Raw genomic sequence first — 17,874 nt, 5'->3', positions numbered from 1 at the left:
AAGGATTGACATAATCTCTACTTTCAGGTATAACTATGTGTAGATATTTTCTTTATTTTGGGGAGATCTATATATAAATACGGGTCTTTGGCTTATAAGTGATTCTCAAGGGGAGTATAAAATCCTCACATCCCTCCTTAATACTTTACCCACCTTAGAGCAGGCATGCCAGAATCTCCAAAATAGCCAAGACATTAATATTTATTTTAAAATGGTACTTCACTTAAAAATATTTAGGAACATTGGCTTAAATTGCAAGACATCTTTCATCATCAGATTATATTTCAGTGGTGGGAGTGTTATGACCCTCTGCTAAGTAGTGTTAACATATATATTGAAAATCTGTTAAACCTCCTACCAATCAGATAATGTGTATTATTTTCACATTTTGCTGTGTAGATATTACTTGTGTGGAAGTGTTTCAGGTAAGTAGTTTATTTTTATTGTTTTATATTCATGAAGATGTCTACTGAGCTTCTTAGGCTGTATATTATTGAAGTAGTAGAATTGTATAGCTTGATACAAGGATATAAGTGCAAGGTATGTATAAGGTTCAGTTGACTAAAGTTGAAATTTCTGTTCTCACACAAGGTACACAACCATGAAAAATTTGAATAAATGCATTGAAAATATTTTTATCTCTAAATCTGGCATGATGAAAAAACCTAAAGGATTTAATCAGTACTTCTTAGATTTTAAATTTCTTTGAGGACAAATGAAATGAATCATAAAATAAGAATGCTGAGACTGACATAAAGTGCCAACTTTAACTTTGCCAGTTAAGTACATTAAGACAAAACAAAAACCCAACTGTCATCTACTTTCAATTCATTTCCTAAAAGGAAAAATGTTTTAATATCAGAAGAAAGTTGAAAGAACATACTTTTATTAAAAAATAGCTCTTTAATTAACATATAGTTAATTTTGTGAAAATAATTACTCTGTAGCATTATGTAACATACAGTAATTAAATTAAAAATAAGTCCTCATTTTGTTATGGAATTGGACTATAACACCATTGTATGAACAGGCATTTAATGACCACTGGATTAAATGAGAATGAATGAGTCATATGTTTGGGCTAAATCCTGCAAATGAGTAAATATGTTCCTTAGCAATTTCTTCATCCTTCATCATAAACCTCAGTTTCCTTCATCTGCAAACTGGGGAGAATAATACCTTTCTGACAGAGTTGCTACTTGGATTAACATTTCTAGGAATTATTCTGAACATTTTATGTATATGAATTCATTTAATCCTTATGATTTTATGAGTAGATTGTTATATTCATTTTGCAGATGAGAAAGCTGAGGCACAGAGAAGTTAGGCAACTTACCACATATCAAGTATTCAAATAAATATTGTTAAACATTCAATAATATTTATTAGTTTTATGTATTTATTCTATATTTATTATACTATAGAAGGATTCTTTATCATTTATTTGCTATAGACAAGTGTTAAATATTGTATATTATATAAATAGTACATATTTCTATATAATATAAATATATTTATACATTTTATTCTAAATAAAAAAATTGGTATTTTAAAATTAGTTATTATATTTATTTAATGCATGTACATTTATTATATTTATGTTAATAAGAACGTTGTTACTACTGTTACTACTGTCATTGAAGCACATGTTTTATCAGATGTTATTTATTCTTTTATTCTTGAGGGCAACACAGCTATGGAAACATCACAAACACTACTCATTTTTTTACTATATGGAATAATTAATGTTCATTAAGAAAGTTTAATGGTTTGGCAATATCTATTAATCTTAATTATTTACCATCAAATTATTAGCTAAAGGAATTTATTAGGAAATATCTTAATTTGTGGAACAACTCTGCTAAGAGTCTTTTATTTATTTATTTTTTTGCTACAACTTAGCTTTCCCTGCTTCCTGATCTGTCTAGAATGTGTGATGTAAAACAAAACATAACCACAGACTATTTAATGATGCATGGTGTGTATAAGATCATCATACATTCAATGATTAGAGATGAAAGAAGGCAAGATATATAAAGGAAATTAGCTGAATGAAAGTCTAAAATATGAAGATCAGGGGCACCTGGGTGGCTCAGTCAGTTAAGCATCTTCCTTCTGCTCAGGTTATGATCCCGGAGTCCTGGATGGAGCGCCACATTGGGCTCCTTGCTCCTCGGGGAAGCCTGCTTCTCCCTCTCCCTCTGCTTGCCGCACCCCCTGCTTGTGTTCTCTCTCTCTCTCTGTCAAATAAATAAATAAAATCTTTAAAAAAATAAAATATGAAGATTGGATTCTATGAAAGTATTTTTTTGGCATATGAGAACTTCAAGATCAAAAATACATCATAAGTTAATTGAAATGATGTGCATTTTTAAGACTTGTATTACAATTATTATCCCCTCTTAAAAGAACTTTACAGGAAAAGGCAAAATGTTTAAAGAATGTGCACACACACACACAGAGGCAATTTTTAGATTGGCTTTCCAGGAACTGTTTTGCAACTTTTTGAAAATCATTTAACCATTTGAATTTTCCATGTTTTACTTTGTGTATCTGGGTTAAATTAATATTTCTAATGGTTCATTTATGTCTCAAATTAGGATGCTGTCTCAATATGAATAGGACCATAAAGATACCTTGAATATTTTCAATATTTTCAATAAAGCCAATGCTATAGACTTTCCTAGAACTTGAAAAAATAATTGAAATGAAAAAAAATGGGTTAATTCAGGAAATAATGTCCTAATATTGTTCCACATTTGACCCTTGGGTTGTTACACTTCTGTTTAAACTCCATGTTATCTCAGGTCTGTTTTACTTTGAATAGTAATGAGAAGGTTATGTTTCAAAAATTATGGCTGTAATTACCTTTTCCCTCAGCCCAGCACATTTTGAATGTCAGTGCCATTCAAATCCTGCAAGTGTTTTAATTTCATATATTAAATTTAAGTATTGATGTGTATATTCTCTTACTGCAGAGAGGAGACTATTGCAATGAAAGAAGTGTACATGGGACTTCTTAGATTCAATTTTATTTAGTCTAAGCAGGGAGTCCTTGATTATATCCTTTAACTGTACATAGCGTTTATGCTGCTTATGTAGAGTAAGTCTTGGGGGGAACTGGAACGAGAGGTGGGGGAAATCATCCTTTTCCACTTAAATTCAAAAAACTAAAATCTTCGGCTAAGGGGAATTTTGGCAGTAAGGAGTAGGTATGGCATAGGAATGAAAGTGTGGGCTGGGAATCAGAAAAATCTGGATTTGAATCCAGGCTCTCCCACTTACTTATGGTATGACCTTGAGCTAATGTGTGGAACTCATTGGTTGTCAATTCCCCATTTGTAAGGAGAGGGTCATCATAGTTTCCACCTTAAAATTATGTATGTAGGGCGCCTGGGTGGCTCAGTTGGTTAAGTGACTGCCTTCGGCTCAGGTCATGATCCTGGAGTCCTTGGATCGAGTCCCGCATCGGGCTCCCTGCTCGGCAGAGAGTCTGCTTCTCCCTCTGACCCTTCCCCCTCTCATGTGCTCTCTCTCTCTCTCTCTCTCTCTCATTCTCTCTGTCTCAAATAAATAAATAAAATCTTAAAAAAATAAAAAAAAATTATGTATGTAGATTAAATATTATTGTATTCATCCAAGTCATGCTCATTAAGTACCAACTACACAGAAAAGGCATGTGCAGAATGTTTTTGTCTAGATCAATACCCATAAAACCTACATGAACTAAGTATTTTAAATGATTATTTCTCAAAAAAAGATGCAAAGGGTCAGGCTCCCTGCTCAGCGAGGAACCTGCTTCTCCCTCTGGCCCTCCCTCCTCTCATGTGCTCTCTCTCTCTCTCTCTCTCATTCTCACTCTCTCAAAATAAATAAATAAATCTTAAAAAAAAAAGATGCAAAGGGTATATTTTGGTATGGTAGTAACTTAAAGTTTAGTCAACTCAATCTAGTCTAGAAATGAATTAAATATAACCTTTGAGTGTTTTCTTTACCTTAATATGTACTAACAGTGTCTTCCACCATATTTATATCCTACCCTCATTTCAACACCTTTCCTTCCAGTGGCTCCTCTAGGTACAAGTCAGTTTTCTGGGTAATTTTCCTGAGCTTTTAATTCCTCCCCTTTAAGACTATGGTCTATTTACTTCCCTAAGATTTCCCTATTTTTTTAAGTATCTTTTTATCTTCTGGGTGCTTTCTCTCACATTAAAAATAAGTCCACATTGATCCTGTCTAAAACACAACAATAAACTTTTCCTTGATTCTTTTACTCTCTTTAGGTAATGATAACTGTTTTTTAAGTTTTCAACCTAATGTGAATTTCTAGAGAGATTAAGGTAGTTCATAATGTTTCACTTCTCACATTTACTCCTCAACTGATTGCATTGTCTCCCGTGCTCACTAATCCATAGAAACCCCTCTGACAAAAGACACCAGCAGTCTTTGAAATGCTACTTCCAATGGATAGTTTTCATCTTATTCTATTTCTTTACTTCCTTTGAAGCATTGATTATTCATTGCCAGACATCCTCTACCTTTTTGACTCCATAAAATCAAACTCATATGCTGTTGTTTACTTTCTCTGATTATTCCATCTAAAATGTTTTCATGGGTTCTGTTTTTATTTTTCCTTAAATATAGGTGCCATTCAGAGATCTCGCAATTTCTCAGAGATCTGGCCTATACTCACTATACTTCTAAGACTACATATGGTCTTCTTCACATTTGATTATTATGTGCATGCTCTTGGATTATTTTTATTCCAGTTTAGAATTTGGTCATGAGCCAAACAGGTCTTGAATAATATAGTCACTCATCTTCTGGAATAAGCTTATATGGATAACTTGCTTCAAAAGTTTAAAATTTAATTTCTTTTATCCTAAATCTTCATGCATTTCTATATTTTCTAAGTTAATGAAATATGTCTCCACTTATTTTATCAAATCTAGAAATACTTGCAATCTTGACTCCTTTTTAAGACTGCCACACACAATTAATTACCAAACACTTTAGCTTAAACATTTTATCTTAAACATTTATTAAACTGATCCCCTCCTTTCTATTTCTACTACTGTCCTGGTTTAGTCTCTCACATTTTCTCACTGTAGTACCTCAATAGCCTTCTGTGTAAACTCCCTATTTCCTATCATATCTTTTTAAAATTTATCCCCCACACATATGTCAGTGTGTGCCATCCTCAACACACACTTGAAAATATCACTTGCTCTATTCAAAACCCTCTAAGGACTTACTGTCACCTACAGAAATGGTTTTCAAACCTTAATAGTTGTAGATTTTAAAAGAGAAATTTCACTAGGAGGTCAATACACAAGCACATATTTATAGAAATTTAAATTTCAAAACTCACTTTTGCTTACATAAAAAAAGCAATTCCTGACAAATGTGATAAAAATCAGACACCACCCAGTTTTAATGTAGTCCTTTCCTCCTTCCTGAGCACATTCATATGCTTTGTTCCTTTGCTTAATTTTGACATGATCTCTCTGAGAAGAACCAGCATGTTTACATTTTTCAACCTTATGGTTTGATGATACTAAGATTGAGAGATTAATGACTTACTCAAGGCTGTCTGGCATTTTTTTACTCTTTTAATACAAAAGGGCTTCCAAGTCTTAAAAGGCTCAGAATATAGTAAAGAAAACAGAAATATAACAAAAACACAATGTAATAAACGATGAGGAAAAGTAAGTATAAAGTGATATGAAAACACTGACACAGTGAACTATGATGGGTTGGTGAGGATCAAGGAAAGCAATTGTAGAAAGCAGCCTCATAACCAGATGGAGGAAGAACATCTCAGGCAGATGAGGAAATGGCATAAGTATAGGAACAGAGATAGTAAAAGTAAGTGTGGGTCCAGATTGGTGAATAGCTTGCTATGCTATAAACAGAAGTTATATGGAAATGGTGTGAAGTAGTTATGGGAAAGAAAGAATTGTTCAAAGGTGAAAGAAAAAAAGCTAGGACTTGTTTGTGAAATATCATGCTAATGAATTTAAGCTTTGGTCTATAGTCAGTAGGGACCATAGTTTGGGTAAAAGTCATAAATAACTAGACTATAGCAACGGATAGAAATTTGTAGAAAATTAAATATATAGATTAGAAGGGAATCGGCTAATGCTATTCTGTGGTACAAAGGGTGAGAGACTTTGGAGCCAAGAATAGCATAAAATTTCAAAATATATATATATATAAATATAGGCAAAATATAGATATGATGCTATCTATCATCCAAGATAAGAAATGAAGGCAATACTTGGGGAAACACATGATCATGATTTGGAACATAAGTTGATAACATCTGAAGGATCTCATAAACAAAAACAATGAACTAAAAATAAGGATCAAGTATGGAGATAAAGATTTGGAAATTACCATTTTGAAGACGGTAGTTGAAGCCAGAAAGGTAGATAAAACCACTTAGCTGGTGAAAAAGAGAAGACAGTGTAGACTACCTAAAAATGATAGTAAGATTTAAAAAAAAAAAAAAAGGAAATCCAGTTCAGGTAGGTAGAGAATAATATACAAATAGAGAACCAGCAGGATCAAATCAGTGACATTAGACAAAAGAGTTGAAAGAAAGAAAGTGTCCTAAATATGGTGAAATGTTACAGAAAGGACAAGTAAGTTAGTGACTGGGGAGAAAAATGGAATTTTACACCATATCCTAGATAGATTTTTCTTATCAATATCCCTTCTTCTATAATATTTTTATTATGATCTCCAGGTGGCAGACATATAATGTTAAGTTTTTCATATATCTTGATTTACTCTTTTATTTTAAGCTATCAATAATTGTTCTAAACAAAAGTCCTTTCTAAGTAGTTAGTGGTGCTTAACTTCCCTCTTCATCTACAGATGGGGCCATTATTAAACAGCCATCACTCAGTTAATGTAATAGTAGTAGAAAACTTTCATAATGCATATATCCTTCTTTTAATCTTTTCATTATTTTTATGTGAGGATATATAAATACCTGTCTATGAGTGATAATGTTATATATATATATATATATATATATATATATATATATACATATATAGGTACATATACACACACGTGGGTATATATACACACACATGTAAAGAATGGCAGTGTCTTAATATTTTAAAAGAGTGATATTTGATGTGTGTTCAAATCCCATTAGATTAAACTCCATGAGATTAAGGATCGTGTCCTGCACTTAGTGTAGTAAATGGCATGTAGAAGGATCACATGAGTATTTTTTAAATAAATAAATGAGGCAGCAGAAACAAAGAATGGTATGGCAAGAGATAGGTGAAGGAATAAGAGAAAGAAAGGGATTACATTGGAGGATAAGGCTCATATGGATAATTTAAATTAACATGTACTGCTACTAAATAATTGAAAGTTCAATAAAAACCTCATTAATTATAACTCCCTATTTATCTTCCATGGGATTATTCAATTTGAGGCGGGCTGATATTTTACCTTTGCACTATTTATGAAGTTTCGTTTTGCTGAGTAAACTAATAAGAAAATTATGTCAAAAAGTTCATTTAAAACCACTCATGAAACAAACTTTTTAAGGACTTCAAGCTTAAATTATTAAATGAAAATGAATGCTGCCATGAATTCATGCCATTTTTTTTACTAAAGTTGATTCAAAGATATCTCTCTTTAGAAAACAAACATATCTAAATGCAAACTATGCCCAGTCTTTCATAGGATTATAGAGTGGTCTTTGGATTTCCTTTAGTTCAGCATCCTACTGTAATTACCACCACATCACCACCACCCTTACCAGCATCATTATGAGATTTATTGCTATTAGCCTCATCATCAATGCCATTAATGTAGTATCTCCTGTGTGGCAGGCATTCGACAGTTCACAACATCTCTGTGAAGTAGAGGCTATTTAAGTTTTTTAGAAGCGTTAACTAATCCTTTGGAGAGTAAGATATTTAAGATGACATAATTATTAAGTGGCAAAACCAAAATTTTAATGTATTTCTATGTTGACTGCCCCAAATGCCTCCAAAAAAACCTTACTGATAAAGACAATTAAGTTTATGAGACCTTCTGCAGTGAGGAAGAATAGCATTCTGACTAAGTGTTTTAGTTTCCTAGGGCTGCCATAACAAAGCACCATAGATTGAGTATGCAGACGTCTATTGTTCAGTGTGGTATCAGAGGTGGTGTCCTGGGATGTGTGACAAAAAATCTGTCCCAAGCCTCTTGCCTAGCTTCTGGTGGTTTTCTGGCAATCTTTGGAGTTCCTTGGCTTGTAGACTCATCACTCCAATTTCTGCCCTCATGTTCACATGGTTTTCTCCCTGTGTGCACATCTATCTCCAAATTTTCTCCTTCGGGAAGGACACTAGTCATATTGTATTAGGGACTCCCTCCATTCCAGTATAACCTCATTCTAGATTAGGGTAGCTACATCTGCAATGATCTATTTCCAAATAAGATCAGATTCTGAGATATTGAAGGTTAGAACTTCAATATATGAATTATTCAACCCATAACACTGAGTCTTAGAAGACTCTTCAAATGGGGAAATTAAGGAAGGATATTTATTTTAGCCTGGTTGTGTGGTTTTATGGTAAGCCTTAAAAAGCGGAGTACTGGTTGGAATTGGGCAGAGTTTCTGACTAATTAGTTTTAGATTGGAGGGCAAAATGAGGAGAGGAACATAAAACAGTTATAAATAAGTTATAAATAAGCTGTTTGGCTAGATAGATAAGCTGTTTGATTCACGATTTTATTATCCAAAAGTGGGTATATACTGGAGAAAACAGCTAAATTACTTTTGTTTGATCACAGTATTGTTCAAAATAGGGGATGAAGAGTATGCCTGATTAGAGCATTGTTTAACTTCTAGGGAATTGCTAATATATTAGTTTTAGTCCTCATCTGTATGACTTCAGAGTCCATCAACTACATCATCCTAACTTTCTTTCTCATCATTGATATATCCCAAAATAGTCTGTACTACTGCCTGATTGCTCTAATTAATGGCTTTATTAAATAGTTCTAATAGAATTCAGTTTAAATTTGTTACCCTGTTGTAGTCATTGCTGGTTAGATTTGGTTGAATCTTTCTTCCCTACAATACCCTTCAGAAAGATTATCATTCAATAGTCTACATATGTACATATTCTGTCCCAATTCTTCTGTTTTCTAGACAAATCCTAGTTACTTCAGGTTTTCAAGTAAAAGCTATATTTATATGGTAAGTAATAATCATCTCATGGGATGTTAAGAATGTTGATAACTGCAAGATTATTATTTTGGATAGTGTCTTAGTCCTTTTGGACTGCTGCGACAAAGTATCACAGGCTGAGGGGCATAAAAAGCAACCGAATGTAATTTCTCACAGTTCTGGAGGTAGGAAGTCCAAGGTCAGGTTTCTAACATGATGGAGTGAGGACTCTTTTCCGTGGTTGCAAACTTCTTGTGTCTTCACATAAAGGAGGGTGCTGGGGAGTTCTGTGAGGCCTCTTTTATAAGGACACTTATCCCAATTACAAGGATGAATCCCTCATGACCTAATCACCTCCAAATGCCGCACGTCCTAATACAATTACTTTGGACATTAGGATTTCAATACAGGAATTTTAGATGAGCATGAATATTTAGAGCATAGTAGATGCTAACATTGTCAGCATCCTGTGTCTTCTTACATCCTGAAATTTGTTTACACCTGGAAGTACAAAATGACTAGTTAAAGTTTTTCTGATTAAAAAAAAAAAGTTTCTCTGATTTCAACCATCTAAACACCAAGGTTCTGATACAGCTAGCATCCTATCATTTTATTGGAAGCATGCGGAGCCATAAGACCAGTCTATCCAAAATATCTTACTATTGCTTTGAAGTGAGTTCTGCAATATTTTAAATGTCATGCATACTTTTGCCTAGGCTTTTTTAGATGGTAATCATGTTTATCAAAAACATTCCATCCTTCCAGCCTTAAAATGTAAAATTTAATATATAAATCAGAAAAGAGGTTATGCTATAGGTTTTGTCATCAGGATATCTTGCTTTACGTATAAGCCTGCATTTGAGAAAAGGGAGGGCTGCAAAGAATTATCTCCTCTAAATAAAAAAAAAATTATAAATAAAAATAAGAGTTATAGAATTCTACTCATTTTAATTTACAAGGGTTCTGCAATTGGTTAATTAGATCAGAATGAAGGCCAACAATCAACAGAAGACTTAAAGCAATTTAGGGTCCTTTTGAATCTTTAAAGAAAATCCAATAAACACTTGAAAAACACAATCAATGAGGAGTTTTAAATGTTTCTTTTCTGATTTTCCGCAGGGTCCAAGTTTTCTCTCTGAGGCCCTTTTCCCTAAACTTGCAACAAAAATTGAAGAAATGGATCCTTTTTTCAACCTTCATGAAACCATTACCAAGGTAAGAGATAACTGCATTCATGAACAAGTTGGGAAAGTTTTGGGGTGTTTTTGTTGATAGATGGAGAAAAGGAAAATAACCAATCAAGAGAAATCTTATATTTTCATTTCTAATAAATACTTGAAAGGATTTTAAGTTCCTCCCATTACTTTACTAAGGAGTAAGGATGATATACTACTCAAGATCATACAGAGCAATAGCATGATTTGTATTTAAAATCAATCCTTAATAAAACAATTAGGATTTTTTTTCCTTCATCTGGAAGTAGATTTGTAGTATACTCTCGAGTACACTCTTTGATTAAGAGCAGTATAAAATGCATCTTTGAATTTATGTACCTTCAATGTTTCGTTTCAATATTTAAGATACTTGGTTGGTTGTGGTGGTACTTTTTAGTTGCAGTAAAAGAAAAATGTCTCCTTAAAAGAAAAAAAAAAAGACTGCATTTATAATAAATGTTTTTACACTGTGATGGTCATACCTATATTTTTACTTAAAACTCTTAGCTGTGCATTTATAATATGGAGAAAATTAAATTGTACAGTATGGAGTAAATAAATTTAATGTTCTGACATCATATGACATCATACGAATTTTTACATTTACCAACTATTTGTTTAGCCTGTCATAATCTCCCTTTTAGGGATAGAGTTTATAGAGAATATTGACATTTCAGCAATTTAAAATAATACATATTTATATGTGCTTAGTTGAAAGATTGAATCATTCTTAAATCTTCTTAGTGAAATTTTACAAGGCTATTTTTCTCCTTCAGAAAGAGGAAATGTGATATAATGAACTGAACTCAGTAAGTGGCAATAGAATGAACTCAGAATACAGACTAGGATTCTAGGTCTACCCTAACTTTTTTTAAAAACTGTGAATTTATTTTTTCTGAACTTTTAAAATTAGAGGAGTTTGGACCACATTTTACTTAAAATTCTCCTAAGCTCAAAATATCTGAATCTTAACCACATTTATACCTCCTTGCTTTGTAATTTATTTCACTTCCTTAATTTAGTTTCTAATGTACCCATCCTTTAATATCCATTTTTATTTGGATATAGCAACATAAAAGTAGCCCCCAAATAATAGTTCCTTAGTATTCAAAATATTAACTATATTCTTAATTCTTGTAGAGATGATAGATTGATAGATAATAATAGATATCTATATATATCTATATACCTATTTAAATGAGTATGTGCATCTGCATACGTTCAGTGAAAGTGATTTTGTGTGCATGTGTGTGCATTCATTCAAATATTCTGAATACTTAAAATCTAGGTTTATTTACTTATTTTTAGGTGAAGCATTAGAGGATTTTAGGGCAATGGAACAGTAATATTTTCTCCATTTTTTTTCTGCTTTCCTCTGGATCAGGGAATTCATTGATCTTTGTGGAATGAATAATTTGATACCCTATTGATATCAGGTGTATAATGAGAGGTGTAAACACACACTGATTCTTGCTGCATGATGTCTTGGACACACCACAACTCCTAAGAGCATGTTGGGAAGCAGGGATGGGGGCAAGAAGGGAGTAGGGGACCATGGAACATAACCTGAACATATATATGAGGTCAGTACTTAGTGTGAAACACAGAAAGCCAGAGACTGTTTGGGAGAATACACAAATTTGTGCGCAGATATTACCACAGGGTCTACATTTATTTTCAAATTTATTTCATATGTAAGCAGATATTAACCCATTAAATGGATGTTAGAAAAAATTCTATGTCTATGAAGAAATAAAACATGCCTAAGTGCCAAAGTAAGTGATTTCTGACACTCTTTATGACCAAATATATTTATCTAATGTTGGTACTGTTTCCCTAATCATCATGTTTGCCTATGGTAATACCTCATGTTGGAGATATAGGCCAGGGAAAGAAATTGTGCTTCAGAAGTTCAATCTTAGTGTACCGATAGGAGAAACTGGGGAATCATGACACGAAGTACTTAATAAATACTTTAATAAATAAGGTCAAATTTTCACTGGTCAACAACAAAATAAAAATATAAATACGGTGCAGTTGACAAGGCACATGTCTAGGAAATATGGAGCATAGATTTTACAACCTTGGCTACCACCTTGTTATTTTATTTAGTAAAACTGTATTTTCTACACCAAAAAGAAGTACACTAGTAATAGCTTTCCTCACTAGTGAGACTGAAAGAAGGTGTATACATTTTCTCTAGAAATGCAATATGGATGTAATTGAGTATAATTATTAACACATTACAAAATATGAGTGCTGATGTCTTCAAATAGACTCTTACCTGCATTTTCTGAATTTAGTTTTCACTTAAGAAAAAATGAATAACTTAGATATGAAAGCATATGATTAAACTAATTAATTAAATGCTGAGAAGACACTGGTAAGTTAGTGTGTACCAATGGAATATATAATTTAATTAGTAAAAGATTGAGACCTGTAGAATGTTTTGTTTCAGTAAGAATAGTAGTGGTATTATCATAGTGTATCATGTATTTAGTACACTCATACTTCACAGAGCAGTGTGATATTATATAAATAGCAATGGACTTTGAATAAAAAGACCGAGTTAGGTATAAATTCTGTTACTGTGAATTCTGAAAACCTGGTGTGAAGTAAGAGAAATGCTTCGGAAAATGATAAAACACAATGACTGATATTACAACAATTATAAAACATTTAAAAAAAATCTGTATTAATTGAAATATTGAAGATTCTAGTTCTTATTTCTCCCAATAAAAGTTTGAATTCAATACACAGCATTGTAACACATCACATATTTATTTAACCTAATTAAATAAATATAAGAAGCATATACATCTAATACAAATGATCATATAATGTAATCTATTATCCTTTACAAGTGAGTAACCTTGTATTCTGGACCTTTGTTGTAGATCATAAATATGATTTATGTAAAAGTAAATTACAGTTTTTAAGCATTAAAATGTTAGGAATCTATCAATGGTGTTTTTTCTTCTGAATTAAAAAAATGAAAATAAATAAACTGCACTCATACATGGGATAGGAGCTATGAGTCCTAGTATGTAGCTCTCCAATGCCGTCCTTCAGTTCCTTAAAAATATTTTTTTACAAAGTATGAATTTATCCTGGCATTTGTCTTTTTGATATAAAGCATGGAACCTAAGAAAGTAACGAATGAGGCTCAATATTGATGCTAAAAGGTGTAATTCATCATTACTTCAATGATAGTCAGGTGGTACTGTATAAAGTCGCCAAAGGGCAACACATATTGCATCGACGTTGAAGATGTTTTCTTATCTTCTATAATTACCTTTAAAAATAGCATTTTTTATTAGTAAAGAAGCCAAACTAATTTCTCCAAAGACTACACATGCATAAAATACCAATATAAATCTTAGCTGCTTAATCCTTTAATAAGTGAATAAAAATCTCCATGGATTTATGTTTTGAAATAGGCTTATTTCTCCTTCTCTACCTAGGAATTGTCTAGTTATGTTTCTAAATCTTCAACATTTAGCTCATAAATTGTTATTAGTAATCTAAGTATTCTAGTAGCCTATTATAAGCCAAGGATGAACACTTGAAATATAAAAACAATATGTGAGAATGGGTCCAAGGGAGTAAACAGGTAAGGAAATCATTTTAATATAACATACTAAAAGAGTTGATAGTGATATAAACAAGTTATGAGAATAAAGATGATGGAGTTCATGCTTCTGAGATTTGAAGAATTCACCAGAAAGGTGACATTTGAAGAATTTAAGAAATATTAACTTTATCTTAATGTCAATGAGCTTCCCTTGACAGTTCTTTAAAAAGCAGGCTGTTGGTGGTATTGGGTGAGAAATGATGATATGTATTTTGAATAACAAAAGACAGATTTAAGAGACATTTTTAGGTTTCAGTAACAGGATATATGATTTACTGGATATGGGGTATGAAGCAGAGTGAAGAGTAAAGGACAATTTGAATAGCTCCACTTTGGGCAAAGTTGATATTATTGAATTAACCAAATTAGGTGTTGGGCTGAGGAAAGTGATAGAGTCTAACCTTGGACATGTGTAATTTTGGATTCTTAGCCCATCTAGACAAATATGTCATAGGAGCAGTTGGATACATGAAGTTGGAGCTCAGGAAGAAATAGAATCCAATGCATTAGCTGATGTAATAACCACTTGTCACATGTGGCCTTAAACTAAAAAAATAAATTAAATAGAACTAGAATTAATTTCCTCAATATCATTAGCCACAATTTACATATTTAGTAACCACATATGGGCAGTGGCTACTGCATGGGATAGCACAGATTATAGAACATTTTCATCATTACCAATTATGCAGATGATGTTACCCTTGACAATATTCATGCAGAGAAGCAAGAGTGACAGGGAGAGGACAAAAGACCCAGGGCAGAATGGTTTATGGGCTCCACAGGAAAAGATACATTATAAGAAAGAGGAAGCGTTCAAAAGCATATCCTCCTACAACCTCACACCATCAAGATGGCTACTATTAAAAACAAAACAAAAGAAAACAAAACAAGATAACAAGTGTTGACAAGGATGTGGAGAAATTGAAACCCTTGTGCACTGTGGGGATATAAAATGGTACAAATGTTGTGGAAAACAGTGGCAGTTCCTCAAAAAATTAAAAATAGAATTATCACATGATCTACCAACTCCACTTCTGGGTATATACCCCACAGAATTGAAAGTGGAGTCTTGGAAACATATTTGTACATCCATGTTGATAACAGCATTATTCACAGTAGCTAAAATGTGGAAACATCCCAAGTGACCATAGATGGATAAATGAATAAGTAAAATGGGGTACATATATACAATGGAATATCGTTCAGCCTTAGAAAGGAAGGAAATTCTGACATTGGCTACAATGTGGATGAAACTTGAGGACATCATGCTAAGTGAAATAAGCCAATCACAAAATGACAGATACTATATGATTCCATGTATATGATGTACTTAAAATAATTGAAACCAAGGAGGAAGAAAATACAATGGAGGTTGGGGTAGGAATGGGGAATTTTTGTTTAGTGGGTATAGAGTTTCAGTTTTACATCTTGTAAGTTACACAAGGTATAAGAGTTATAGAGATGGATATTGGTCCTGGTTACACATTATCAATGTATTTCATACCACTGAACTATACACCTAAAAATGGTTGACGGTAAATTTTATGTTATGTGTATTTTACAACAATATTTAAAAATTCAGAGAAAAAAGTATATTTACACAATCAACTGGTCATCCACTGTAACTTCTGAACCACTTATTTGGAATTTGAGTTTTTTCTCTTCATTTATGCCTTTGCCATTATCCATAAAGAGTTCACATGACTTGTTAACCATTTCTTTGGCCTATGTTTTTTTTTAAGATTTTATTTTATTTATTTATTTTTTAAAGATTTTTTTTTTTTTTTTTTTTTTTGACAGAGAGAGACACAGCGAGAGGGGGAACACAAGCAGGGGGAGTGGGAGAGGGAGAAGCAGGCTTCCTGCGGAGCAGGGAACCCGATGCGGGGCTCGATCCCAGGACCCTGGGATCATGACCTGAGCCGAAGGCAGACACTTAATGACTGAGCCACCCAGGTGCCCCTAAGATTTTATTTTTTTATTTGAGAGAGAGAGAGCAAGCACAGACGGTGGGGGGGGGGGGGGCGCAGAGGCAGGGGAGAAGCAGACTCCTGGCTGAGCAGGGAGGCTGACGAGGGGCTCGATCCCGGGACCCTGAGATCATGACCTGAGCCAGAGGCAGATGATTAACTGACTGAGCCACCCAGGCACACCTGGTCTACTTTTAACTGATGTAACATCCTGTATTTATTTTATATCTTTTTGGATTTAATATATCTTTTTAGCATTTTCTTGATAAATTTTTGCCATAATACATGATCAATAAATGATGACTGATAACTGTATTTTAAACAAAACACTATAGCTATGTTGAGAAGGAAAAGACTTTTATTTTATTTATTTATTTTTTTAAATTTTATTATGATATGTTAGTCACCATACAATACATCATTAGTTTTTGATGTGGTGATCCACAATCCATTGTTTTCGTATAACACCCAGTGATCCATGCAGTATGTGCCCTCCTTAATACCCATCACCAGGCTAACCAATTCCCCCTCCCCCTCCCCTCTAAAACCCCCTTGTTTCTCCGAGTCCATAGTCTCTCATGGTTCATCTCTCCCTCCAGTTTCCCCGCCCCCTTCATTTTTCCCTTCCTTCTCCTAATGTCCTCCATACTATTCCTTACGTTCCACAAATAAGTGAAACCATATGATAATTGACTTTCTCTGCTTGACTTATTTCACTTAGCATAATCTCCTCCAGTTCCATCCATGTTGATGTAAAAGTTGGGTATTCGTCCTTTCTGATGGCTGAGTAATATTCCATTGTATCTATGGACCACATCTTCTTTATCCATTCATCTGTTGAAGGGCATCTCGGCTCTTTCCACAGTTTGGCTATTGCGGACATTGCTGCTATGAACACCGGGGTGCATATGGCCCTTCTTTTCACTACATCTGCGTCTTTGGGATAAATACACAGGAGTGCAATTGCTGGGTCATAGGGTAGCTCTATTTTTAAACTTTTGAGGAACCTCCACACTGTTTTCCAAAGTGGCTGTACCAACTTGCATTCCCACCAACAGTGTAAGAGGGTTCCCCTTTCTCCACAACCTCTCTAACATTTGTTGTTTCTTTCCCTGTCCATTTTTGCCATTCTAACTGGTGTAAGTTGGTATCTCAATGGGGTTTTGATTTGAATTTCCCTGATGGCTAATGATGATGAACATTTTTTCATGTGTCTGTTAGCCATTTGTATGTCTTCTTCAGAGAAGTGTCTTTTCATATCTTCTGCCCATTTTTTGACTTGATTATTTGTTTTTTGGATGTTGAGTTTGAGAAGTTCTTTATACATCTTGGATACCAGCCCTTTATCTGTAGTGTCATTTACAAATATCTTCTCCCATTCTGTGGGTTGCCTCTTTGTTTTGTTGACTGTTTCCTTTGCCATGCAGAAGCTTTTTATCTTGAATAAGTCCCAAAAGTTCATTTTTGCTTTTGTCTCACTAGCTTTTGGAGATGTATCTTGAAAGAAGTTCCTCTGGCCGATGTCAAAGAGGTTACTGCATATGTTCTTCCCCAGGATTTTGATGGATTCCCATCTCACATTGAGGTCTTTCATACATTTTGAGTTTATCTTTGTGTATGGTGTTAGAGAATGGTCGAGTTTCATTCTTCTGCATGTGGCTGTCCAATTTTCCCAGCACCATTTATTGAGGAGGCTGTCTTTTTTCCATTGCATGTTTTTTACTGCTTTGTCAAAGATTATTTGACCATAGAGTTGAGGGTCCATATCTGGGTTCTCTATTCTGTTCCATTGTTCTATATGTCTGTTTTTGTGCCAGTACCATGCTGTCTTGGTGATCACTGCTTTGTAATATAGCTTGA

At 33.5% G+C, this 17,874-nt stretch overlaps 1 protein-coding gene across 2 annotated transcripts in view; it reads left to right on the top strand.

Moving 5' to 3' along the window:
- NAALADL2 (N-acetylated alpha-linked acidic dipeptidase like 2) overlaps window positions 1-17,874 on the top strand; it is a 690,507-nt gene that overhangs the window by 511,643 nt on the left and 160,990 nt on the right. For both annotated transcript variants that reach the window (XM_028101069.2, XM_088019029.1), the window contains one exon: window positions 10,313-10,408. In XM_028101069.2, the coding sequence (XP_027956870.2) occupies window positions 10,313-10,408 (96 nt within the window). The remainder of the gene's footprint in view (window positions 1-10,312; window positions 10,409-17,874) is intronic.

Source organism: Eumetopias jubatus, unplaced genomic scaffold, assembly GCF_037043125.1.
Source record: "Eumetopias jubatus isolate StellerSeaLion01/CBP00866 unplaced genomic scaffold, mEumJub1_p1.0 scaffold_1, whole genome shotgun sequence".
NCBI classification, from domain to species: Eukaryota; Metazoa; Chordata; class Mammalia; order Carnivora; family Otariidae; genus Eumetopias; species Eumetopias jubatus.
This window is presented reverse-complemented; position numbering and strand designations above follow the sequence as displayed.